This window comes from Chrysemys picta, chromosome 10 (assembly GCF_011386835.1).
Source record: "Chrysemys picta bellii isolate R12L10 chromosome 10, ASM1138683v2, whole genome shotgun sequence".
In the NCBI taxonomy this organism is placed as follows: domain Eukaryota; kingdom Metazoa; phylum Chordata; order Testudines; family Emydidae; genus Chrysemys; species Chrysemys picta.
The window spans coordinates 29,779,024-29,806,296 of record NC_088800.1 but is presented as its reverse complement, the minus strand read 5'-3'; the positions used below and the strand labels follow the sequence as shown (position 1 = coordinate 29,806,296).

The following is a 27,273-nucleotide window of genomic DNA, read 5'->3' as shown; positions in this document are numbered from 1 at the left end:
ATTATTTAGGTAGGTATTAAAAAAAAGTTTAATTTTAAATTATCTAGTTTTTTAAAAAAAAGCATAAATTGGATGTGCAATAGAAAGACTGATTTCTGTCAGAACTCTTCTAAATACACCCGATATTTCAGCAATGCCATCTTAATTATAAATGCAATCAGCTTAAGCTTCACTAGCTTTATGTGCATAAATTTTGCTAGTTAAATAAGCAGGCAATTTAAACTTAAATTTCAAATATTTCTCACACATGATATTTCAGGAAATGGCCAATTTTCAAAAATACCTATAGTTTTTGGCTATCGTAACTTAAATTTACTTTCAAAATCACTGTGTTTAAAATTTTAGGTGCACATAATGCCTGTGAGAAATGTAACAGTGAGAGGACACCTTAAAACATCCTCACATCAACGGCAATCTTACCACTTGATGTTCCTTTTCAAGTAGTCATAGCTAGTGTAAGAGCCAAGAAATCTAGGTGATGGCAAAGCAAACAGCAATAGAAGAATGAAAGAAAAATGGTCATTCTATCTTAAGCACATTATTTCTTCATACTTTGTGTTAGTCCTAGAACTGTTCACATGACAAGACGTTGTACAAAGAGACAGAATTAAGTTAGTCAGCTAGCATTCTGACACAAGACCTTACTGTATATGTATATGTACAGTGATCATGCGCTATGCTTAATATGAAACTTTTGTCCATGAATTACAGGCAGATGAGGCCTCAGTGTCTGGTCTCAGTAGTTAAGTTCAAGTCAGACTGAAATAGAAACCTTCATTGTATCTTGAACAACACTTTATTAGAGTGCAATGAAAGAATTTCAGACTCTCATTCTACTTGATTGTAAATAGAATTTTAGTATTCTGAATCGGATATACTGTAGGTGCAAATCATGCTTATCTCATTCTGGGGCTATTTACTATACATATGCTGTAGTTAGTACTGCACTGCAGATGACTAGCTGAGAAAGTTTTTATAGTGAAGAGTTTAAATCTTATTCCTAGAGAAACTCTTTCAGCTCTCCAGTATCAGTGTCCACACATTAAAAAAAGGTTTCTGGTCAGCATTACCATGTCCTGTAGTTACTCTCCCAAATAACTGTGTGATATTTTAATTCTGCCTACTGGGAAAAGAAAGGTGAAACAAGCACACGCACACGCACTCTCTCTCTCTCTCTCTCTCTCTCGTTGTAAGTGACCTTTACTATTGTGATCCCTTCTTCCTAGTTGGGGACTACAATCGGGGAGTAAAAAACCTGAAGTGGAGCATCCACAGGGACACTACTTGAAGAATTATTATCCAGATATTCTGCAGGTATATTGTTCTAAAAGTTTAATCTAGTTTTATCATTGAGAAAGCAGTAAGATTTATGCAATAAACTGAAAAATATTAGTAGTTGGACTTTCAATGAAAATTTGGGAATATTCCTTCCAACATACATACAATTCCACTTAATGTTAATATGCATGAATTTCAGTGAGAATGGACCCCTTTCCTCTCTATGGAGTAATTTAAACATTGTCCAAAAACATCACTTATGGTCATATTTAAAAACAAAAATACAGAGGCTATTCAAACAGTGTTCTCTTTCTAAGCCACATAAATCAGATGCAAAGATGAAAACTAGCCTCTAACTGAAAAGACCTTTGATGTCACCTCATCTATGTGTGGCTCTCATTTATCATCTTTGGTCACTTATTTTAAGGCAATTACTAGCTATGTAGTTGATCACTGATTGAACCCATTCAGCTTGTAGGATTACAGTCCGACATAGTGACATTCACAAGTATTCTACTACAACATTTTAAAAAGTTAACCTAGTAAAGACTTATAACTATTCGGTAGACAAAAAACTTAGCCAGTTTAGACTTCAAAATGTAGACTGCATCTGAAAACAGGATCTCTTTGGAAGGAAGAGTATTCCACAAAAATGTAGCTTTGTTTTAAATGCACAAGTTTTATTTTTATTTCCTATTATGGTAGCAGGTAAAAGCTTCGAGCATGAATCAGGGCCCGATTATGCTGGGTGCTCTACAGACTGGTAGTAATAAGACAGTCTTTTCCCACTGACTGAAAGAAATTGTCAATGACTAATCAACATACTGAAGAACAAATAGTAACTCATTGTGAAGGCACTGGGATCAATGGGTAATGCAACTGAATAAATGGGTAGAGAACATTCTAGAAAATTAAGACAACATTGCTCTTCCTGAAAGAATGGATGAGATCCCATGTAGTGCATTCTGGGGTTCCCATCAATTTGAACCCTATAATACTGCTCCATTTGGGATGTAAAACAAAAGCTTGATGGAGAGGAAAGATCACTCAGTTCTGCTTCAAGGAGAGACCTGCTCTCCTTGCCCATTCCGATATAGGCAGGATGAAACATAAAAGCAGGACACCAGCAGTCCCAACCCTGAAAGATGCTGTGAGGAGATTGGACTTGGATAGCCACACTCTCACAGCTAGTAAACAAGGCCTATGACTGCCAAAAGTAAATTATCCTCATTTTAAGATCTCAATATGTCAGTATTGTAAAAGGGCAGTTTGGATTTATAGTGTTAACTTCTAGTCATGTTGATTTTGAACAAAAAAAATCTCCAACCATATACAGTACTCATCCCACAACAAGAAGAGTTACCACTACAGGCCCATTTCTGCCACCGTGGGACCATGCTGTTGGGGGTCCAAGACAAATGACGGGGCAAACTCAAATAGGGCGCAAAAGTCTATAGAGCCAGCTCCCAACATGTAAGGGATGCCTACAATAGTCTCATTAGGCTTCCTCTGCCTGTCCTAGGCAGCAAAGAGACCAGTAGTCTTTATGGAGCAAACCAAATAGTTTCATGAAACAAAAACGCAACAGTCCTGTGCCAGGCCTACTTTCTTCTAGAGGGCTCTGGCAGTCAGTAGTCTCTGCAGAGGTTCTGGGCTGGTCCTTTCCTTAGAAAGCAATGGACAGGTGGTCTGTTCTCCTCCCTGCTTAGCCAGGACTGAGCTGTCCTCTTCCCTTTTTAACTGCCCGGTCAGTATCTGACAGCAAGTGCAGGTGTAGTGCAGTGAGGCTGAGTAGCACCATGACAGTCTGGTAACCCTGGCTGGTTCAGTGTGGGATTTGCATAACCCATCACATACCTTCCTCCTCAAGGCAGTTCCTAGGGGACTAGACAGATATCAGCTTCCCCCGTTCCTAGGAGAAGGAATTTAGAGCTGAGTCAGGGGGAAAGTGGAGAACAGGTAAGTGGAGAACATGGAGACCTGGGAGATGGGTCGGAAATAGGAGGGAGCATGGGCTATAATGGCAGAGAGAAAGGAGGGTCAGGGCAAAACTGGAAGGCAAGATCAAATCAGTATCTTAGATGCCTATATACAAATGCGAGAAGTATGGGTAATAAGCAGGAAGAACTGGAAGTGCTAATAAATAAGTACAACTATGACATTATTGGCATCACCAAAACTTGGTGGGATAATACACATGATTGGAATGTTGGTGTGGAGTGGTACAGCTTGGTCAGGAAGGATAGACAAGGGAAAAGGGAGGACGTGTTGCCTTATATATTAATAATGTACACACTTGGCCTGAGGTGGAGACGGACATAGGAGACGGAAGTGTTGAGAGTCTCTGGGTTAGGCTAAAAGGGGTAAAAAACAAGGGTAATGTCATGCTAGGAGTCTACTACAGGCCACCTAACCAGGTGGAAGAGTTGGATGAGGCAGTTTTTTTTTTTTTGGTTTGTTTTAAACAACTAACAAAATCATCCAAAGCCCAAGATTTGGTGGTGATGGGGGACTTCAACTATCCAGATATATGTTGGGAAAATAACACAGCAGGGCACAGACAATCCAATAAGCTCTTGGACTGCATTGCAGACAACTTTTTATTTCAGAAGGTTGAAAAAGCTACTGGGAGGAAGCTGTTCTAGATTTGATTTTAACAAATAGGGAGGAACTCGTTGAGAATTTGGAAGTGGAAGGCAGCTTGGGTGAAAGTGATTATGAAATCAGAGTTCACAATTCTAAGGAAGGGTAGAAGGAAGTACAGCAAAATAGAGACAATGGATTTCAGGAAGGCGGATTTTGGTAAGCTCAGAGAGCTGATAGGTAAGCTCAGAGAGCGGATAGGTAAAGTCCCATGGGTATCAAGACTGAGGGGAAAAACAACTGAGGAGAGTTGGCAGTATTTCAAAGGGACACTATTAAGGGCCCAAAAGCAAGCTATTCCGCTGGGTAGGAAAGATAGAAAATGTGGCAAAAGACCAGTTTGGCTTAACCATGAGATCTTGTATGATCTTAAAAATAAAAAGGAGTCATAAAAAATGGAAACTAGGACAAATTACAAAGGATGAATATAGGCAAACAACACAGGAATTCAGGGGCAAGATTAGAAAAGCAAAGGCACAAAATGAGCTCAAACTAGCTACAGGAATAAAGGGAAACAAGACTACTTTTTATCAATACATTAGAAGCAAGAGGAAGATCAAGTACAGGTAGGCCCACTGCTCAGTGAGGAGGGAGAAACAGTAACAGGAAACTTGGAAAGGCAGAGATGCTTAATGACTTCTTTGTTTCAGTCTTCATTGAGAAGTCTGAAGGAATGTCTAACATAGTGAATGCTAATGGGAAGGGGGTAGGTTTAGAAGATAAAATAAAAAAAGAACAAGTTAAAAATCACTTAGAAAAGTTAGATGCCTGCAAGTCACCCGGGCCTGATGAAATGCATCCTAGAATACTCAAGGAGCTAATAGAGGAGGTATCTGAGCCTCTAGCTATTATCTTTGGAAAGTCATGGGAGACGGGAGTGATTCCAGAAGACTGGAAAAGGGCAAATATAGTGCCCATCTATAAAAAGGGAAATAAAAACAACCCAGGAAACTACAGACCAGTTAGTTTAACTTCTGTGCCAGGGAAGATAATGGAGCAAGTAATTAAGGAAATCATCTGCAAACACTTGGAAGGTGGTAAGGTGATAGGGAACAGCCAGCATGGATTTGTGAAGAACAAATCATGTCAAACCAATCTGATAGCTTTCTTTGATAGGATAACGAGCCTTGTGGATAAGGGTGAAGCAGTGGATGTGGTATACCTAGACTTTAGTAAGGCATTTGATACAGTCTTGCATGATAGTCTTATCAATAAACTAAGCAAATACAACTTAGATGGGGCTACTTAGGTGGGTGCATAACTGGCTGGATAATCGTACTCAGAGAGTAGTTATTAATGGTTCCCAATCCTGCTGGAAAGGTATAACAAATGGGGTTCCGCAGAGGTCTGTTTTGGGACTGGCTCTGTCCAATATCTTCATCAATGACTTAGATATTGGCATAGAAAGTACGCTTATTAAGTTTGCAGATGATACCAAACTGGGAGGGATTGCAACTGCTTTGGAGGATAGGGTCAGAGTTCAAAATGATCTGGACAAATTGGAGAAATGGTCTGAGTTAAACAGGATAAAGTTTAACGAAGACAAATGCAAAGTGCTCCACTTAGGAAGGAACAATCAGTTTCACATACATAGAATGGGAAGAGACTGTCTGGGAAGGAGTACGGCAGAAAGGGATCTAAGGGTTATAGTGGATCACAAGCTAAATATGAGTCAACAGTGTGATGCTGTTGCAAAAAAAGCAAACATGATTCTGGGATGCATTAACAGGTGTGTTGTGAGCAAGACACGAGAAGTCATTCTTCCGCTCTACTCTGCTCTGGTTAGGCCTCAACTGGAGTATTGTGTCCAGTTCTGGGCACCGCATTTCAAGAAAGATGGAGAAATTGGAGAGGGTACAGAGAAGAGCAACAAGAATAATTAAAGGTCTAGAGAACATGACCTATGAAAGAAGGCTGAAAGAATTGGGTTTGTTTAGTCTGGAAAAGAGAAGACTGAGAGGGGACATGATAGCAGTTTTCAGGTATCTAAAAGGGTGTCAGAGGGAGGAGGGAGAAAACTTGTTCATCTTAGCCTCTAAGGATAGAACAAGCAGCAATGGGCTTAAACTGCAGCAAGGGAGGTTTAGGTTGGACATTAGGAAAAGGTTCCTAATTGTCAGGGTGGTTAAACACTAGAATAAACTGCCTAGGGAGGGTGTGGAATCTCCATCTCTGGAGATATTTAAGAGTAGATTAGATGAATGTCTAACAAGGATGGTCTAGACAGTATTTGGTCCTTCCATGAGGGCAGGGGACTGGACTCAATGACCTCTCGAGGTCCCTTCCAGCCCTAGAATATATGAATCTATGAAATATGATCTATGGTCAGTCAGCCATAAGAGCTCCTAGTTCACTCACCTGTCTGGCTGATGTGATGGCGACTAGGAAGGTGACCTTAATGGAGAGATGGGACACATGGCCAATTGTTCTAAGTGTGGTTGGTAAGTAGTGAGAGTAGAAGATTGAGGTCCCATTGTGGCACCACTGTTGTTGGGTGAATAAAAAACAGAATGGCCTTCTACTGGAGGATGGAAGGCATCGATTGCTGCTAGGTAGCTAAAGGGAATCCCTGACATCTTCAGGGGCAGGAGATAGTCTGAAATAGCTGGGATATCTACTGATGCTGGAGATAACTGGTTCTGTCGCATCCAGGTAGAGAAACACCGCCGTTAAACTAGATAGCATTTTCTGATAGTCTTTTCTGCTTTGATTGATAATAGATTGAATGGCTTCTGAACATGAACACTAAGTCTGATGCTCATTCAAATACTGTGAAGAGAAGAGGGTCAGGTTGGGATGTTTGATATTACTGTTCTCTCCCAAGTTAACAGATGCAGTAGGGGACAGATGCTGTTTGGAGGACATATTGATACTCATAAGAGGTCCAGAAACCAGAAGAAAATGGTTACCCACCTTTTTGTAACTGTTGTTCTTCGAGATGCGTTGCTCATGTCCATTCCATTGTAGGTATGCGCGCGCACCCATGTCGTGGTCATCAGAGATTTTCACCTTAGCGGTATCCATAGGGCCGGCTGTGTCGCCCCCTTGAGTGCCGCATTCATGCGCTGGTATTTAGGCGCTGCAGGCCCTATGCCCTCTCAGTTCCTTCTTGCCGACAACTCTCACAGAGGGGCAAGAGGGCAGGTAATGGAATGGACATGAGCAACAGAGCTTGAAGAACAACAGTTACAAAAAAATGGGTAACCGTTTTTTCTTCTTTCAGTGAAATTAATAGGCAGCAGATTTAAAATGAATAAAAGGAAGTATTTCTTCACACAATGCACAGTCAAATCCTTGCCAGAGGATGTTGTGAAGACCATAACAGGGTTCAAAAAAGAACTAGATAAATTCATGGAGGATAGGTCCATCAATGGCTATTAGCCAGGATGGGCAGGAATGGTGTCCCTAGCCTCTGTTTGTCAGAGCTGGGAATGAGCGACAGGGCATGGATCACTTGATGATTATCTGTTCTGTTCATTACCTCTGGGGCACCTGGCATTGGCCACTGTCAGTAGACAGGATACTGGGCTAGATGGACCTTTGGTCTGACCCAGTAGAGCCGTTCTTATGTAGTGCTTGCTCACGTTGATTCCATGGTAGGTGACTCACAAGCAGAATCTTTGGAGGTGGGCTCTGAGTTCACAGCCTTGCAGATTGTAGCACTGCTCTGCCGAAGCCAGCGTCTTCTCGAGCTTGCTGGGTCAGGGCATAATGTGATGCGAACGTTTGGACTGACGACCAGGTTGCAGCCTGACAGATTTCTTGGATCAGCACCTGTGCTAGGAAGGCTGCCAATGGCACCTGTGCTCTAGTTGAGTGAGCTGTTACAGTTGCCTGTGGGGGTACCTTTGCCAGCTCCTCATGGACATAGGGTGACCTTTCATCCTATCTGCCATGAACAGCTGCGTTGACTTACGTAATGGCTTCATTCTATCTACATAGAAAGCTAGCACCCGCCTGATGCCCAGGGTGCAATGCCTCTGTTACCGAAATATCGGGTCTGCCTAGCTGAGAGCCAATAACAGCCAGATAGGGATAAGGAAAAGGTTGCTTTATTCTGCAGAAGAAAGGAGAGCTTTGCACCTTGGTACAAAAACTCTGTCTTACACAAATTTCACAGATCCTTTATACACATTCAGACAAAGGCCCTTGCCATGTTAACACTTGATTGGTAGCTGCCAATCTGCTATCTGGTCAGTGAAAACCAGTTTGGGACCAGCTCCAACTACCTTAAGGCCTTGAAAGGGAAGACAGTTGAAAAGTTCAGGCTACTGTGTACTTGAGGTGTTTGCTTCCCCCTAATGGCTGCTGGCTGCCATAACGGCTGCTAGCATTTGGGGGGGGGGGGGAAGGGAGGTGTCACTGCTGACTGTCACACCTCCTTTCCTCATCTGATTCATGGGGCTTTGTGACCCCCTGCAACTCCCTTTTGGGTCGGAACCTCAATTTGAGAAACTCTGGTCTTCCCTGTGAAATCGATATAGTATAGGGCAAAAAGCACACAAAAGACCAGATTTCACAGGGAGAGACCAGATTTCACGGTCCGTGATGCATTTTTCATGGCTGTGAATTTGGTAGGGCCCTATCCAAGAAATACTTCCTCAGACGGGGCTCCCATCCCTCATGTGTTTGGGGATGGGGGGAGCATCAGATACTGCACTTGGTGGCAATGTGAGCCTCCCCAAAGCAGTGGTGATGTTAGCCACTGATGGAGAAGGAACAGGCAGAACACACAAACTTCAGAACTCTGGGCATAGTTCTTCTCCCAATTAGGGGAGAGAGGAAGGTAGGGAACCTGAGGCAGGGAAGGAACTATCCTAGGCTCATTATAACAACTAGGAAAAATCCATTAAAAACACTAAACTATTTTCAGTGTATATTTACAGATAAGAAGGCTATGAAGAATCTTTGGACACAGAAGATTCTGACTCAGGCCATGCGGTGGTGAGAAGGCCCTGGAGAACTGTCAGTCCGCACTGACCTTTATGCCCTCAGTACAGAGCACAAGGACAGCAACTGCACAAGTGCAGACCAACAGACACTGCTTGCTAGAAATATCCTATCTCAGAAACATGAAGCACATGTGTACCCACGTGTGGAATACCCAGAACTCAAAGAAGAATCTTTACTTTCATCAGGTTTTATGTCAAATTGTACAAATATTTTTACCCCCCATTTATATTCTTGCAAGAACACCCACAATGCACCTGAGGTTAAGGCTTTGTTCTCATCTAACTTACACCATTTTTACACCAATTACATTGACTTCAATTAAGCTACTTGTGATACCAGGGCCAATGAAAGGATCATCAAACTCATAGGCTGTGTCTACATTGGGAAAAATTTAGCAAAAAATTCTCATAGGTTCCAAAACCTGCTGCAGAGCACTATCGTAGAGTGGTGGCTCTGGCTGCTAGACTCACTTTTACCACTCTCTCAGTTAAGCCTCCTGAAAAGTAAATTTAATCAAAATGGTGTTATATATCCAGCTGCAGGTCCCTCACCTACACTATGGCCCCTACCACTTTTCAATAAACATCCTTTCCTCTCTGTGGTAGAACAGGGCATAGAAATAGATATTACTCATTTTCTACTTTAGTGACAAATCTACATAATTTGTTCCAGTTGTTAAAATAAAGCTGCTTTTTTCATACTACAAAACTGGAGGAATATTTTTATAAATTTTCCCAGTGAAGAGAAGGCCATGATTTAATCCTAAGATGTAAACCCAACTCAAAGACAAAGTTTTCAAATGTTATTTACCTTATGTGGACAAGACTGTAATTTGTCAGTTGCTGATAAAGGAGTTAGCAACAGGTGCAAATGACCTAGTGCTGAACACAGTTTAACCTCAAGTGAAGAGGTGGCCAAATCATGTTCAATGTTCAAGAATAGTGATGAAGCTGACCAAAAACAGCCAGCAATGTTTCATAAAGAGCACTAATGAACTTTTTAAATTTGCCAGGTCTTACATTACCACTTAACTACAGGGCAACCAGAATAATTCTGAAAGAAAACTAATGGGAGAAAGAAAAAGCAAGACTAGACTGAGTAAAACAATACCTCCCAACACATCACCTAAACCTAACAGTTCAAAACAGAATCTTTTACAATCAACCTTTAAATGAAAGGCCACACTGCATATAAGGAGAGTTTTGCTCTAGTGTCTATAATTGAGAATATACTCTCCTAAGCAATAGGCCTATAAAGCAAAGGAGAAGAGGGAAGAGACAAAACTATTCCGTGTACTACAACTGCTGACAACTAGAAGACACAAATGTGACATTACCCTTACAAAGGAGCTTCACTGGTGCCACATATTTTCTAAAATGGACTTTTTGGAATGATTCCCCCATGAAGAACGCCTGATTGGTGGACATAAATATGATGAATAAAAACATTGGTACACATGCATTTCTCAGTGCCGAACCTGTAACATGAGATTCTTTCAAATGTAAAGTTAAGTTGTAACATTTCTTTTAAGGAACACCAAACCATTCAAACTGCTAAATAGATTAGTTTGCTTACAGTATTGAGTTTATTGTTACCAAGTAGACAGATTTTATTACTTACTTTACTAGACTATTTTGTTTCCAAAACAGCTATGTAAATTTGTTAGGGGCAGAAAAATGTATATAAAATATTAATACAAAATTTGTCAGTCAATGGATGAAAAATATTTTAAAATTAATGGAGTCTGCCTGCTTTGTATTGCACCAATGTACAATGAAATTGTAAGCCCAGATGCCAAAATGTATGTTTCTTCTAAACACAGAAACCATCAATAAGGTAAGTGCTGAGTTATAGCATTAGAAATTTATAATTATGTGAATCCTCACACAAGACTCATGTAAGTATTTAACTTTGGCTTGTCAAACAACTGTGTTGCATCTGACCAAAATGCACTGTTTCTGTCTAAATATTAAAATTATGTTAATATTATGGCCAGGGCTGGCGCAACCCATTAGGTGACTTAAGCGGTCGCCTAGGGCGCTAACATTTGGGGGGCGGCGGCTGGATCTTCGGCCGCCAGCGGCAGCATTTCGGGGGCAGTATTTCAGGGGCGGGACCTTCCGCCGCCTAGGGTGGCAAAAAAGCTGGCAGCGCTCCTGATTATGGCCCTACAAAGACTTATACAAATGTTTAATAGCAAACTGTCCTATTGACTTCAATGAGGCAACTCACACTCAAAGCTAAGCAGGAGCCTCTCTGCAGGATCAGAGCTTCTATGTGGTTATTCAAGGCAAGTTGCCAAGAAATTTACAAAAATAGACATTTCATGCAGCAAGTATCTAGATGTGACAGGTGCCTTTATGAGGCAAATATAAACTGGGAGGGGCAGAGGAGTAGACACTAATTCTAAGCTCAGAGTAGTTTTTAACAACAGCCCCTCCCATTACTTGTTTAATTAGTAATTTCTTATCTATCAGTGGCTAATCATCTATATACTACATGAGATTTGTGCAAAAAATCTTTAAGTCACTTTCTTGCTATTGGTGAGTAAGAAAAGCCAAATACCATAAAATATTAGCAAAAATAACTGGATATTAGGATAAACAGAGATAATGATTTTAATATGCAAAACCATCAAACCCAAAGTGCTGTTGCATTTAACTCTGTTATTGCATGTTCCAAGAACTGTATGCAGTGCATTCATGTCAGATCTCTTAGGTGGCTCTACCTTTAAGATGTCCTCAGAAGGCCCTCCCTCTCCAACAACTTCAGAGGTTTATTTTAAATGTTACATACAGACGGTCCCCGGGTTACGCAAACCCGACTTCCAGAAATATGATAGAATTGCCTATTTGCAAACAGCACCAACAATCTAATCGCTTATCTCCAGAGCGTGTCATGTCTGTTAAATTTTGATGAAATCTTACAGCCGAGCCAGGCCTGACTTTGCTCAGCCATTACTACTCCCACGTGAAGTGTTTATTTTGTTTACAGTTAATTGTTTGCATTTCCCTCTTACAAGTCAGAATGTTCATCCTCTCAGATTTCACCATTTTCTGTTTGATAAATGTGAATTTCTTCTAAAGGAACAGACACTAAGCTCAGTTTGTTTGAATGCAAGCATCTATGATGGCACCACAAAAGATTACAGATGAGAAACCACAGTACTTGTTCATTGATACTGCAAAGCCACATAAGAGTGTATACTCATTTCTCTCTCTCAATATATACTTTGCATTCATAGGACATTCTCCATCAAGGTTCAGCAACTGGTGGAGGTCAGTTAAATTTGGGGCCTGAATAAGAAACGTTTTGTATGTTAGCTACGCAAACTTGCACAAACTCACTCTAAATTATCAAATAGTAGTTATTGTACTTATTTTAACTTGTACTAGGGAACTAGCTTTCTAGTAAAATTTGTGCTGCTTTGTCTAAGACTACTTGGATTGTCATAAAAACTTAATAGAGAAACAGCATTTCAAAACACCTTAACTCAAACTGCTGCTTTGTTCTTTTTACACACTCATTTATTATAAACTGAGCTGAACCAATAACTTTCCATGAATGATTTATCTAATGGATTTAGCCTCTTTCTACTCACAGATCATGATTTCCTCAATCATCATCATCATCATCATCATCCAAGAGGCAAATTTTTATTGATTTTTGCAAACTTTTGTACCTCTGCACTGATTGCAAACAGTTCCCTGGATTTTCCAGAGTACTAATTCAAGCTGCATTAATTGTGAATGGCCAAAGTAGCGCCAGGATGCTGTTTTCATTCTCTAACCACAACTGCTTCCTATGCCAATACTCATTTATACAGATTTAAAATTCAGATTATGCACACACTCATGTAGATGCTGAAACTGGCGTTCAGTGAAGATTCACACCAGTAAAGGCACATGGATTTTCATGGAAGGTGAACACAAACAGGGGCACAAGCACAGCCAAGTTAATTTTTAAAAGTGGTTATTTGTGGAGAGTATTTTTGGCCATCTTTGCCCAGTTCTAATTTTTTTTTTTTAATTCTTCAAGTTGTACAAACTATTATTTAGAAGTTGTTATTAACAATATCAACAACAACAAAATCTTAATGGAAGAGGGATATTAAGGTGCCATTTGAGACATTTGCTTAGGTTCCTCTCATTACTAGTGTTTGTAATGAATCATCCGGAGAAGAAAGCTATTAAAATGCATTTCAGTACTGTGGTTTGGTTTGAAAACTATTTTTCGTTATGCTCCTGCCTCATTTCTACCATGAAACTTCATTATTAAACAGAGTGATTTAACTCATTGAAGAGCTGATGTGCTCAGTGTTAACAGACACTTATACAGAAGGGTTAGATTTTTATCAGTAAATGTTGGTAAACACAGATTTCACTGTACACACACAAACCAATAACAAAATATTTTCATTGATAATAATCAAAATTTACATTGAGGCAAAGAAAAGTGATTCTTGAGAATTTATCAGCATTTGAATTAAGGATAATTAGTTTGTATATTTTGACCTGTAATGTTGACAGTTTGTGTTTTAGTGGTTATAAAGGTTTAACTTTTTGAATCTCAACATCTATGCCATTAAATAATTGTCTGACTTCCCCATAATTTCTTTCAACTATGAAAATTTAAATTGATAAAAATTGAAAAAAAGCTTAAAAGTAAGCATTGATATGCACTGAAATCATGAAAAAGTAAAAATCAAATTCTAGCAAGTCTGCTTATATAAACAGCAAAATATCAATAGCTTTTTAAAGTTAACGGATGAATATTTGAGATTTGTTTTAGTAGTGTTAGCTACATCTCTTTTTTAAAAAAGAATTGATTACTCAAAAACAAGATATATGGATTACTCAAAAACAAGAGGTTGCAGACCTGTAAACAATTTCGCATCATCACCACCAATTTGCCCCACATTTATTTTTGGAAAAATAATGACATATACAGAGTCGTCACCAACGCATGAATATTTTGGAGATATATTTGGAGACCAATCCTCAAGGCACGGTCTAGAAATTGGCTGAGTAAGAGGGAACACTCATTAAAACAAAAACCTCTAACTTGGGAACAATATCTTATGTGCACACATACACACACAGGTATATCTTAAGAGTCAGTACTAGGAAGCATACTGTCTAATTCATTTCCTTGCTTTTCTATTCTTACTGTCTCTTCTAATGGTTAATTACTCTTTCGTAAGAGAGAACAGCTTTATTATTTCTGAATAATCAAGCTGTCTCTCAGTCCCATACATGGCAACACCACTTTTCTTTGTAGCTGTTTTATGTATATTGAGGCCTGAAGTTACCTTCTACAACACACACAGAAACCACCACCAAAGAATGGAAATGTCATGGGACACATTCAGGTGTGAAACAGAAGAGAAAATGGTCCCTTTTTCAGTGCCCTGCTCAGGTGCCAGCTGCTCTAGGGCACATAATTTGAATTCTGAGCTATTAAACAGATGCATTTATTCATCACCCTCTTCCAGTTCATGAAGACATTGCTATTTTGAATTTTCAGATGTGCATACATATTTTATTATGCTCAGCAATTAAGTTACAGTAAAGCCATTTATAAGGAGGATAAACATATTGCTGTTTGCACTGATATAGTTCTTTTCATTATGAATATTAAAAATCTATACAAATATTAATTAAAATTTACAGCACCTCCTGGAGGTATCATGACTGCCAGCCACTGTTCCTCAGGGTCTTGCTGTATGGTGAAGGAATCACTTGCTCAGGGCATACTTTCCAAGGGGCAAGAAAATTCCCCAGTTTTGCTTTGACAGCACAAGGCTGAAAGCCCTAGTAGACTCTGGGGGCCAGCTGAGCTGTTTAGGTCACTTCTTGTGATGTCTGGAAGCAAAGAAATGGACTTCTTTCCTCTACCAAGAACTATTAGGTGGTTGAAGTCCGTTTCTTTCTTTCAGAAGATATAGGGTAGGATGAAAAATAAGGGGACTGATTCACAGCTGCCTGGGAAGCAAAGCTCGTGGATCACTAAACACATTCCTCTCCTCCTTTAGTATCACGTGGGAGGAGCAAAAAAAGTAGGAGATCATTGCTTTATATGCAGATCTTACCTAGACAATTAACAAGCTAGTAACTAGATGATTCATACCATTCAGTAAGTTTTTCCTTTTTTTCTTTGTATAATATACTTGGTTGACTTTTGCAATTTTAGGTTCTCCTCCCCCACCACCTTTAAAAGATATCGGTCAGCAAATTCAGTAAATCATTTGGAATTTTATGTATCAAGCCTCAACTTCTAGACTGTTATTTTCCCACAGATTCTTGTTGTTTCCCTGATAATGTATCTACACTACCTTATACCCTGTAATTGTAACCAACACTGAATTTTAGTGAATTCCTCCACCCTTGATCTAGTGCTGGACCGTTCTATTGAGAGATTGCCCTAAAATCCCTCAGCACACACAAAGCCTGTGAAAAAGCTATTATCATTTTCAATTTTCAGATCGAGAAAGTGAAGGTCAGAGAGGTGAAATGTCAGAGTTAGGAATAGAATCCAGGTGCCCTGACTCAGTTCACTACTCCAGACACTGGTGCTCGCAATGAGGTAAATGGGCAGAACAAACGACTAGGAACCAGACAGATCCTAAAATACTGAAAGAGCATGGGAAAGCCTATTGACTACCTGGTGGTGACGTTCTCAATTACAAACCAGAGAAAGTAGTAAAAATGTGTATACGCGCGCGCACACACACTAAATTTTTGTCAGAGCTTTCATACAGTTTCTGTATAAATGTTCCAAATCAAAGAAGTGGTCCAATACGGGAAAAAGATGTTTCCATCTACAGAGAAAGACGTCTAGCATCAACATCACATCCAAAAAGTGTAATGAAGTTTTTCAGACTAACTTCATACAAATAAATTCTCTTGACGCTAAAACTGTCTTTTTTGTTACACAAAAGCTATGCTTTTTCATCAGGTACTTTGGATGCCCATCTTGGTGGTTATAGAATTCATACATAGTAAATTCAGTTTTACTCCTAAATTCCACCCCACTTTAAAAACAAATGAATAAGACAAGATAAGATGAAAGATCTTACTTAGAATAGTTAGTGAAGTTCAGTTGATTCTGAGGATGTACTGGCTTAGCAGGCTCAGGGTGATGGCTGGCAGGAACCTGTACAGAGGGCTTATTTTCAAAACTTCTGCGATCAAAGTATGAAAGCTGCTTTCGATAGTACTCTTCATCTTCCTCAGGATCATAGTGATTTGAACGTACTATGTCTTCAGATGGCTTCACTTGAGGTCTCTGTGGTTCTGGAGCCCTAAACAGCAATGATGATGATGATGATGATGATGATAATGCTTTGCTTTCTTGTTTGTTTGGTGGTTTTTAGTAGTAGTTTGTATTTTAATTAGAGTTCCACATCCCAAATGCTTCTTTGTAACCTAGCTAACCACAATACAATTTAAAAGTAACTCTCATACAACTATGTAGAAATATATTACAACTGCTTCTCAAATACTCATTTGCATAAACAGAATTGCATTTAGTTGGCAAGATATGGAGGCTTACATATGACAACACAGTGGACTGAGAGCAAAACCTTTCAGCCTTTAACATATACTGTATTGAGGTTAGTTAGCTACGGAGGTTGTATCACAACAGTAAAAATCCCTTACCACCTTTCCTTCGACTTTACCCATTTCTAAATTATCTAGACTAAATATTAAAAAGGTCTCCAACTTGCTGCTGTCTTTTCTTATGCCATAATTATTTCTTTCTTAAAAGGATCTGAGAAAAGGGCACAGTGAAGTTCACTCAATCTTGCATCAGAGCATCCTTTAAGAAAAGTGTCTTGGCGGCCTCTATTACAGATGTACATGTCACATTGATATAACACTTCTACTGTAATTTTAAATACCCAAGCAGAAATATCTCACCATTGAAACATCCGCTCTTTTACTATTAGTCCTGGTCCACACTAACCCCCCACTTCGAACTAAGGTACGCAAATTTAGCTACGTTAATAACGTAGCTGAATTCGAAGTATCTTAGTTTGAACTTACAGAGGGTTCAGATGCGGCAGGCAGGCTCCCCCGTCAATGCCGCGTACTCCTCTCGCCGAGCTGGAGTACCGGCGTCGATGGCGAGCACTTCCGCGATCGATCCCAGAAGATCGATTGCTTACCGCCGAACCCGGAGGTAAGTGTAGACCTACCCTTAGATTACATACTTATGTGTTAATGAGAAATGGTACATTTACCTGTAAATTGTTTTGTCATGTTCATACTGATTTTGAGAGGTTGGTTTGGAACCACTCACTGTGGCAATGGCAGGTTTTGGTGCAAGTTCTGGAGGCTGTAAAAAAATCAAAAACATGTAGATTTACTTCATGATATTCCTACATTTAGAAAGGAATAAATTTCTAAATGTATTTAAACCAATACCATGATGGTATTGGTTTAAAAGAAAACCATGTGATTCAAAGTATCAAACCTGAAGAAAGGGTGCATTTAGGGTAGCAAATTCCCCTCAATAAAACCTTCCACTTCCTATTTTTAAACATACAGTATATTGAAGTTACATAGCTAAGAAGATAGTACAACAAAGAAAGAACTCCCTCTCTTTATATATAGAAAGACTTTACTGTTTCTGGTACAACCTCGTTTGCTTCTTAACTTCAGTATACCATCAGTTTAACAGGAAGTGAAAGCTTATTTATACGTATGAATTGTTTACCTTGACAGCTGGTGTATCATTAGGATCCTTGATTTTTTCCACCGACGCTGATCTTTTGTTTTCAAACATCTTAACTCTAGTTAGCACTGATTGTGGTTTCATGGCTGGATCTTCTTCTTCCTCTGTTAGAGTTGGTGGTGTAGGCAGTGGTTTACTGTTGGAAGGCAGTACTTCTGGTTTGGTTTGTGATGAGGGTGGGGGAGGAGGAGGAGGAACACCTGCAGTGCTATGAGAAGGTTCATACTGTCCGGCTTTAGCATTAAATCCTTGTGGAGGGCCTTGTTCATAGCCCCTCATATGTGGATCGAAGTACTGCTTAGGTTCAGGAGACTTAGATATTGCTGAAGGGTATGTCTCAGCTTCTGATTTATATCTACTGTGAATATCATATCCAGCAGGAGGCTGTTCTTCATATCGCAGTTGTGGGAGACTGAAGTTTTTAGGTGCATGTTCATAGCGAGGCCTATTGTCATAAACCATTGGAGGTGGTTCTTCAAAGCGAGGTTGTGCTGGGTAGTAGCTGCGTTCTGTGCTCTCTTCTGCATTTTGTCTGGGGTTAAAGTCCCTAGGAGGTTGGTTATCATAAGGTGGTCTCGGCTGGTAGGGCTGTTTTTCATCATAATATGCCCAATGGTCCTCATAGGGAGGTATACGGTCATCATAATGTAGACGAGGGTCATAACCACGGGAAAACTGATCTACATAGTTCGTAGAATCATACCTATATGTTGACGGCTCATACTCTCTACTGGGTTGTTTCTCTGCATACTGAACCTGGGATTCATAGATCAGATTTGTCTCTTTCTCCTGTCTCTGTACTGGATGATTAACTGCTGGTTGTTTCAAGACGTAGTTCTGTCTTGGTGCCTCCTCGCTAATGTATGGATCCTTTTTGTATACCTGTAGAAAGAGAAAGTCTCATGTGTAACATGAAAAAAGTGATTGTGCCTACGTTTATTTAAAGTGCTACACTGCAAGCAGAAATAGATAAAATTAGTTTAGGGGTTTATTTAAATTACAGGGAAAAGGAGTCTTTTTTTTTTTTTTTTTTTTTTTTTAAAGAATGAATTTTTTCAAACATTAAAGTTTATTTCCACACTTGTATTAAGTGTATGCTGATCTACTCATTTTATAATTATCTGTTTCCATTTAGTATACTGGAAACCATAAGGCGTGAGACAAGGTTAGCATCATTTTGAGGACAACACAGGTTTTTGACAAAGGCTCATTAATGAACAGCATAGAATGTTGGCAATTTAAATCAAATATGCAAACAAACAAAAAAACAAACCAGACAAAGCAAATTTCATTTAACATTTCTTGTTCTAGAAAAAAATAGAAGAGGATGTACAATTTGAAGCCATGCAAACAAAAAATACGATGATTCTTAGAAATTTAGATGCACTGTTGTATAGTTCATGAACCCTCAGAAAAATCAAAAGGAATTCTCCAATAAGGAGCAAAAAACCCAATCATGTGCTAGCTTGATGTATAGCAGCAAATTAGTGCAATGATGCAGCACAGGTACCTTTGTTGGATCTATATGCGGTGATAAGGATGATGGCTCTTGATCTCTTAGCATTATGTGAACTCCCTCAGTGCTTGGTGTTCTTAAGGGGCCAGCTTGTAGTTGAAAAGAGTTGTAAGGAGCTGAGGTGGGCTCCTCCAGTCTGACATTAGTTAAGTTTACATTAGGATTAACAGCAGAAGGTGATGAGGTTGCAGGGTTTGTTTCAGGCGACGGGGAAAGGTAAGGGCCTGCAGGTGAGGCTTCTGCTTTCTGTGAAGTGTTCAAAATATTTTAAATATAGTGCTCTTGTATAATGCTATGACTTTCCAGTCTATATTAAAAATAATACTAATGTTTCGATCAAACACATCTACTACATGTATAGTTGTTTAAAGAGCACTGATAGAAAGTATCAGGCACTAGCACTCTTCAGCAGGTTTAGAAATTCATTATATCACTTTTTACAAAATGAAGCAGATATCTAAATATATAAAGTAGACTGGAACGTCAGGTATTTTCACATCAAAATAAATCACAGCCCTTTATAAGGAAAAAAACCCCCAAATTCTCTAATCCATTCTGGCATTATTATTGGCAGCTTCCGTGGCGCACTCACAATATTGCCAAGGACCGTACACAAAAGTCCCTGCTCCAAAGAAATTACACTCTAAGGAGAATACCTCCTAACAAAGTGTAAAGTTACTGCTTACCGATTGAGAGGCAGCTGTTTTAAATCCTGGAGAATCGATTCTATGATTTGGCTGGGTCTGAGCTTGCGAAGCATAAGGAGGATATGTTTGACTTTCATGATGCATTCCAGAGGAATCCTCTCTTACAGGTTCAGAGGACCGTGTAATAGCAGATTCCGGAGGAGTCCCAACTTCATCATTGAGCGTTTCATCAAGTTCTTGATCAGTGTAGGCACCCCCTTCTGTATCTGTGTCATCATAGTCTGAAGTGTGTCTACTATCTGTGCTGTACATGGAATATTCACTACCTGGAGCTGACAGGTAGGAAAGGCGATCATCGTGTAAGTCAAGGTCATCACTTGTAGCACCATCTGCCTGTGTCAAACAAAATTAAATTAAGATCTTTAATAATTTTCAAAGGATGCCCCTTCACCTTTTATGGGAAACTGGGGAGGATACTTTCTTGTGGAGAACTAAAAATCCACGTAAATTCAACACACTAAGCATCTGCTTTCAATTTGTGATGGGCAGCTAAAAAGCCTGGTTCTTTAAAAAAGAACAGGAGTACTTGTGGCACCTTAGAGACTAACAAATTTATTTTATAAAGGTGCCACAAGTACTCCTGTTCTTTTTGTGGATACAGACTAACATGGCTGCTACTCTGAAACCTGGTTCTTTAAAGTGATTAAGGGTCTGATTTTCAGATGTGCTGAACAATTCAACAGGAGCGGTAGGTGCTCAACAACTCTGAACACCTCTAAAATCAAGCCCTTATTGTTGGAGGATATCATATAAAATGCTCTGAGGGTAGGAGTCTGCAGTTTTCCTATCTCCATTGCTCCTCTATTTCAATACCTGCTGGCTCTCCAGCTGCTACACAGTCACTTCCCAGACCCATGGGATCAACCAGAATGGGGCAGGGAAAGGGGAAGCATATAGAGGAAATCAGAGCTTCTCTTCCTTCCCCCTCTCCAGCAATGGTGCTGTGGGATAAGTGGAATTAGCCATTGCATGCAGCTGGAATTCCTGTGCTCCCGTTGCCCCCACCTACATCTCATATGCCTGCCTAAAGGGAGCCTTCCTCACAAGTTAGGAACCATTCTCTGAGTGTATGTCTACACTGCAATTAGACACGTGTCTGAGTCAGCTGGCATAGGCCAGTCACAGGTGTCTAACTGCAATGCAGACATACCCTTAGAGCAGGGGTGGGCCAACTACAGCCCACGGGCATGATTTGGCGTCTCAGGGCTTTGGATCTGGCCCATGGGATTGCCCGTGCCGCTCCCGGAAGCCGCAGGCACCACCCTGCGGCCCCTGGGGGAGGGCAGAGGACTCCGTGTGCTGCCCTTGCCTGCAGGCACTGCCCCTCGCAGCTCCAACTGGCCGGGAACGGGGAATCGCAGCCAATGGGAGCTTCGGGGGAGGTACCCGCAGGCAAGGGCAGTGTGCGGAGCCCTCTACCCTCTCCCAGGGGCCGCAGAAATGTGGAGCTGGTCACTTCTCGGTGCGGCACGGGGCCAGGGAGCCTGCCTTAGCCCTGCTGCCACCCCAGAGCCGCTCCAGGTAAGTGGCGCCGGGCCAGAGCCCGCACCCTGAACCCCCTGCCCTGAGCCCCCTCCTGCACACCAACCCCCTGCCCTGAGCCCCCTCCCGCACCCTGCACCCTCCTGCACCCCAACCCCCTACCCCACATTAATGGCCCTGCATGCAATTTCCCCACCCAGATGTGGCCCCTGAGCCAAAAAGTTTGCCCACCCCTGCCTTGGAGTATCACCACCACCACCACATATCCAGACTACTAGTTTGAATTTTAGGCATATCAGCAGAGATTAAGAGTAATTCTCACTTGACAGCTGTTAGTGGCCTACCCAAAATGAGTCAATCATTTCTACTCAGTTCTTCAGGCCCTTTCTGATGTTGGCACCCTTCTTGATAGAAAAATGACCAATGATTGAATGTACATGATAACATATCTTCTCCTACTAAGGAACGGGGTTGGGGTATTTTAGCACAGGCAGTGTGGGGAAGCTTACAATGCAATTGCCTGTGCTGTACATGTTAAGGCCACAAGGGACCATCAAGCTCTAATCTGACCTCCTTTATAAACAAAGGCCATAGAATTTCTCCCACTAAGTCTTGCATTTAGCCCATAATTTCTGGTTGAGCTAGTGTATATCTTTTACAAAGCCACTAATCCTGACAGACAATCCACCACACCTCTTTGTAAGTGATTTCCATGGGCAAATAACTACGTTTTTTGTCCTCGTTACCGAGGTTATGTCAATACTTTTATCTTGGTAGAAATCAGTGTAGAGCAGTTCACAGTTGTCAACTGAGTCAGTTGATTCCTTTAGACCTGGAAGTGATAGGCAGAACTATAAAAAGTTTTTTTCATTCCAGGAGAAAAACCAATTGTCTTGAAAGCACATCTGAGAGGAACGGAAGAGAGATGTACAGATACAGTGGTGACCACTAAGAGCAGCAATATCACCAGGATTGTTTTTAAGTCACAAAGAGCCACCCCTCCCCACAGATACTTTACAACAATCTTAATATGATAATGAAAAAGGGAAAGGAAAGACTGCTCACTACTGTATTATATAAGAACTGTAATGGTTTTATCATTCCTACTCAAACAAAGGGAAAGTGACATTTCTTACCTTTCCTTCTGAAACCCACACCAACTGGTTCTGTTGCTGCTGAATTGCTTCCTTTAGTGCTCCATACCAGCCATCATTCATTGAATTCAAGTTGATAGTAGCTAAAAATAAAATGGGATTAATAGGACTTCTTCTATAACATTTCTTTTTTAGTTGGAGAAAGTTCTGGACCACTACTATCAAATGCAATGTGAATTGTGAGTTTAAATAACTCTTGGGGCACTTTGTCTACACACATTTATTTATGTCTCCCTTTTATATAAAGTAGTTTTGGGCATTTTATCACAGTTAACAATGAGAGCTGAGTTCAAGCACAATTTTACTCTAAAAGAAACTATTAATGTGGCATTTTTTTCCTTAAAATATTTTCCTCTTGTGTTTAATTCAGAGTCCTATCTGCTTCCTTTAGATTTCATAATAAGTTTCTGCTGATTTTTACTCCTGTTGGCCTTGCCAAGCCAACACAGCTAAGAGAAAGTGAGGTGGCTTAGATTCCTACCTGTGCTTCAGCAGGACAGATCTTTACTAAATTCCACCTATCTGAGACTACACAAATACAGCAGATGTAATCTGGTCTGCAAAAGTATTACTGGTGATGACATACAAGGAAGAAAGAGTCTAGCTTGATTGAGGTTTATTAATTGCCAGCCTTGTAAGCAAAAAATCAACTTTTTTTTAAATTAGTGAAACTGATCATATTTGATTCAGAAATCAAATATAGAAAACTGCAGCACCCAAGGATGGCATTTTTACAGTTGCTTTCAAAGCAGAACCACGTGTTAAGCCATCACAGCTCTCCCACTGTTAATACCACCCTTTGCTACTATGGGGCAACAGATAAGTCTGAAAGTGAAACAGGACCAGAGAGCAAGAAGGCAGGCCAGTCATGGATACAGTGGGAATTAGTCACAGTGAGAGCAGGATAGAATACCCAAGAAAGGGAAAAAGAGGTTAGGAAGGGGCCAAAATGTACCATGGGTCATGAAGGGATCTTTGTCTGCTACCTCCCCTTCAAGAAGAGAGGTAGGAAGAAAGTAGAAATACAAGAAGAGAAGGAAAGAACCACACAGAATACACACTAGCACTGACAGATCTTTGAAACTTGTGAAAACCACTAACCAACTTTTTATTAAAATTTGAGGGGCTTCGATGTAATGGGTACTATTGGTACTCTGTTACCTAGCAATGCAAATCTAAAAATCATATTCACATTATACAAGAGATGCTGTTCAAACCTCTGTTGGATATATTACCCCTGCCCCAATTTAAGTTGGGCGTGGTTCATAAACATTTCCTGCTGTTTACTTACTTGTGAAGAGATGATGATTATTTTTCCGTAGCTTGTGAGCTCTTTCATACAATTTTCTGGCACTTTTCCGTGATTCTGGACACAGTCTCATTCTCATGGTTTTTACACCCTGCTTGGAATCAGGGTTCAGGAACACCACAATGGGATACCATTGTGCATAATTCAGACGATCCACAGCATTTGGAGTAACATCTAATAAAGCATGTTTGTCCTGCAGAGATAGTACATATGCAAGTAAAGCTTTCAAGCTCTCTCTAGATGATAAATCTGTAGAAGACACTAAAAATGCATTGTTTTCTATTTACCCTACAGAATTCACCATCGCATTTATGTACTGATAAATAACTAACTTACTAACCTTTTCCATTTTGAAAATGGGAAAACATATGGGAATTCCCAGTACAGCTAGGCTGCCCATGCAATCAGTCCCATCAATATCAGTGCTACTTAAAATTGGTATGCCTAAACATGAATTGTTATAACATATAATATATTTAACCCCTATAAATCAGGCAATTTCCCTGGGTAAAGGGCACTGTACCAGAAACAAAGTCTGTGGTTACTAGGAAGAAAGGCCAGGTCCAGATTCCTAGGCAGAGCTAGTTTTCATGTCTCTTCAACTCTCCTTACAAGAAATCCCTCCCTGCACATGGGACTTGACTGGTTTTCCCCTGCCACAGAGCCAATCTCAGGAACATGCAATTAGTGCATTAGCATGTAGTGTTTCCAGCTTGTGATGTCCCTTCAGTGGCTAACATTTTTTCATCGGAGGGGGCAATAAACAATTGTTTTTAAAATAAGATGAAAGAAGAGGGAAGGGATGGGAGTCAGTCAGATGGGGTGAACTAGTATTAGACATCTCCAGGAACCTAAATGAGGGCATTTGGCATCAGTTTCTTCAATTAAGTAATCTGTCACTTGCTTAAAAAAATGCATATGAGCACCACAGCCCAGCTGCAAGTCACACAGTCAGACCCTTCTTCATGTGAAGAAAGTAGAAGAGAGTGGGCAGCTTAGAACAGCAGTAATGGAACAGTAGAGACTTCTTGAAACAGAGCCTACAAGAACATCCAGATTGAAGAGTTTAATGACAGGGAGGGGAACTCAAGTTTTTCAAGTGATAGTCTGCATTATATTCCACAAGTGGTTATCACATCTCTAGTCCACATGCATTGGAGAACTTTTTAGTTAGCAGTACCTGGAGAGGTGGCACATGCACCCTTTGCTTCCTTATGTGTGTGACCAAAGTATAAAGGGCAGAGTGGACCAGTACTGCCTGTGACTCCATGTGGTGAAGCACAAGTCCCTGAGTTTAAAGCACTGCCCCTCCTGCAAGACCATCATACATCTCAACAGCCATGCAAGCGGCACATTCTGGACTGGTGAGAAATCTGCAGGTCCTTTTTGAAACAGACACAGCATTTAAGGGACTAGTGCTTGAGGGCCTTCTTGTTGGGAGCAGTCCATACACCCAGACTCTGTTCCTGGGCCCCCAACCTCCAAACCTTTCGGGGACCAGAGATCCTCAAGGTTTGCACCAGAGACACCATCAAAACAAGCTGAGATGCTCTCCCCAAAGTGGCCTTGATACCGAGGAAGAGTCAGGTCCAGCCAGACACCGAGCAGAAGAGGTGCAGAATGTCTTCCCTAAGCTCTGACTCTAAGCCTCACAAAATGACATGGCTGTCAGATATCAAAGGTACATCAAAGCTGAGGAAAAACTCCCTGAGCACTGCAGAAAGCACCAGTCAGGATGACCCAGATGGTGGCACACGCTCCCTTTGCTTCCTCGTGTGTGTGACCAAAGTATGAAGGGCATAGGTCTCACTTAGCATGAGCCATGCTGGGAATGGGGAGCATAGCCTCAAATGGGGCCTGACCCAAGGCTCCAATCCATGCTGGTACGGTGACCATTCATACCAGCCCCCATGACCTCCCATACTGTACAATGTTAGTTTATAGGGTGTGTGGGCCCCATAAGCACTCCCAGTTTGCCAAGGACCCAGCTTCCCTAGAGCAGTGTTTCTCAGCCAGGGAACCAGGGATACAGGTACCCAGGGGGAGAGGAGGGGGGAAGAAGAGGAATGCAGAGGTCTTCCAGAGTTGCACATTAATGAAGTCGTCAACCTGTCATAGTTCTTCACGAAGCCTCATGCAGGGAAGGCAAGCAGAGGCTGCATAATTGGATGCAAGAAAGGTCTTCCTGTTCTACTTGTACTAGGCCCTTCAGAAAAACCCTCCATCTCTTGGTGGTGGGGGGGGGGGGGGGGAAGGCTAGGGGACAAGCAGTGTTCACTCAGAATATTCCAGTTGGATAGCCCAGTTCACGTTTAGACTGGCAGGGGCTCCTTTCCTTCACAGAATCCTAGCACACTCTACCAGGGCACAGGCTACATCAGTGGCCTCTTTGGCAGGCATATCCCTCAGAGACATCTGCAGGCTGGCAACTTGGTCTTCTGTGCACACATTCATGAAACATTATGCATGAGTGTAACCAACCAGGGATGATGCTCTGTTTGGCAGGACTGTGCTGCAGTCCCTATGGGAGTGAACTCCTTGTACCTGCCTCTGGGAAGGTCTACTGTTTGGGAGTTACCAGCAGTAGAATATGATATGGACAATCACTAAGAAGAAAAGGAGATTACTTACCTGTGCAATAACGGATGTTCTTCGAGATATATAGTTCATATACACATATCCCATGTATGTGGACTACACATCTCAACAAAAAAAAAAGGTTATTAACCCTGTGTAATAACTGTAGTCCTTCAAGATGCATTCCCCCTCCCCGCCAATGGGCACTTTACTTCATGTGAACATGCACCCCCCGTGACTTTGATAAGAGATTTTCATTAGCTATGTCCGTTTGGCCCACGCATGCACTGCTGATATTCTCAAGCCCTGCACCGAGACAAACTGTCCTCAGTTCCTTCTCCACTGCTAAGTCTCAGAAGGAACTCTGAAGCAGAGGGGAAGGAGGCAGGTGGTGGAGCACCCAGTGGGGGACACACATCTCTAAAAACTGTAGTTGCTGCCCAAGGTGAGTAACCTCTTTTTGAGTAGTGTCCCTATAGATGCTGCACTTCTGATGACTCCCAAGCAGTATCCCCAGAAGGAGGAGGGAACTTTGGAATTGAGTCTAGAACTGAGGAAAGAACTGCATTGCAAATAGCCACATCAGATCTAGAGGCATTAACTAGAGCCTAATGCCTGAAGAAGGTATGTACTGAGGACCATGCAAATTTCAGATACTGGGACATTTTTAAGTAAAGCCATAGATGTAGCCTGTGACCTTGTAGAATGAGTTGACACATCAGAAGGAGGTAGAATGCTGGAAGCACTGCAACATACAATAATACATCCTGAAATCCATTTTGACAGTAGTTGGATGGAAAGAAACAGGGGATGGATCCTTTGGTTACCTAAAGTCCTGAAGTACAGAGTAGAGTTGCGGTTCTGAGTGACGTGCTTGAACCTGCAGGACAGTACCAAGAGTTTCAAAGTGATTTA

General features: G+C 41.0%; 1 protein-coding gene across 6 annotated transcripts in view; it reads right to left on the bottom strand.

The window, feature by feature from the left end:
* The window catches only part of TJP1 (tight junction protein 1), a 377,953-nt gene that overhangs the window by 17,757 nt on the left and 332,923 nt on the right, over window positions 1-27,273 (bottom strand). For 5 of the 6 annotated variants that reach the window (XM_042853846.2, XM_005284979.5, XM_065558286.1 and 2 more), the window contains 7 exons: window positions 23,764-23,974; window positions 22,455-22,555; window positions 19,816-20,169; window positions 19,124-19,375; window positions 17,596-18,495; window positions 17,120-17,214; window positions 15,953-16,177 (listed from right to left, as the gene is read on the bottom strand). In XM_042853846.2, the coding sequence (XP_042709780.2) occupies window positions 15,953-16,177; window positions 17,120-17,214; window positions 17,596-18,495; window positions 19,124-19,375; window positions 19,816-20,169; window positions 22,455-22,555; window positions 23,764-23,974 (2,138 nt within the window). The remainder of the gene's footprint in view (window positions 1-15,952; window positions 16,178-17,119; window positions 17,215-17,595; window positions 18,496-19,123; window positions 19,376-19,815; window positions 20,170-22,454; window positions 22,556-23,763; window positions 23,975-27,273) is intronic. The other variant, XM_065558290.1, reaches the window with a different exon arrangement.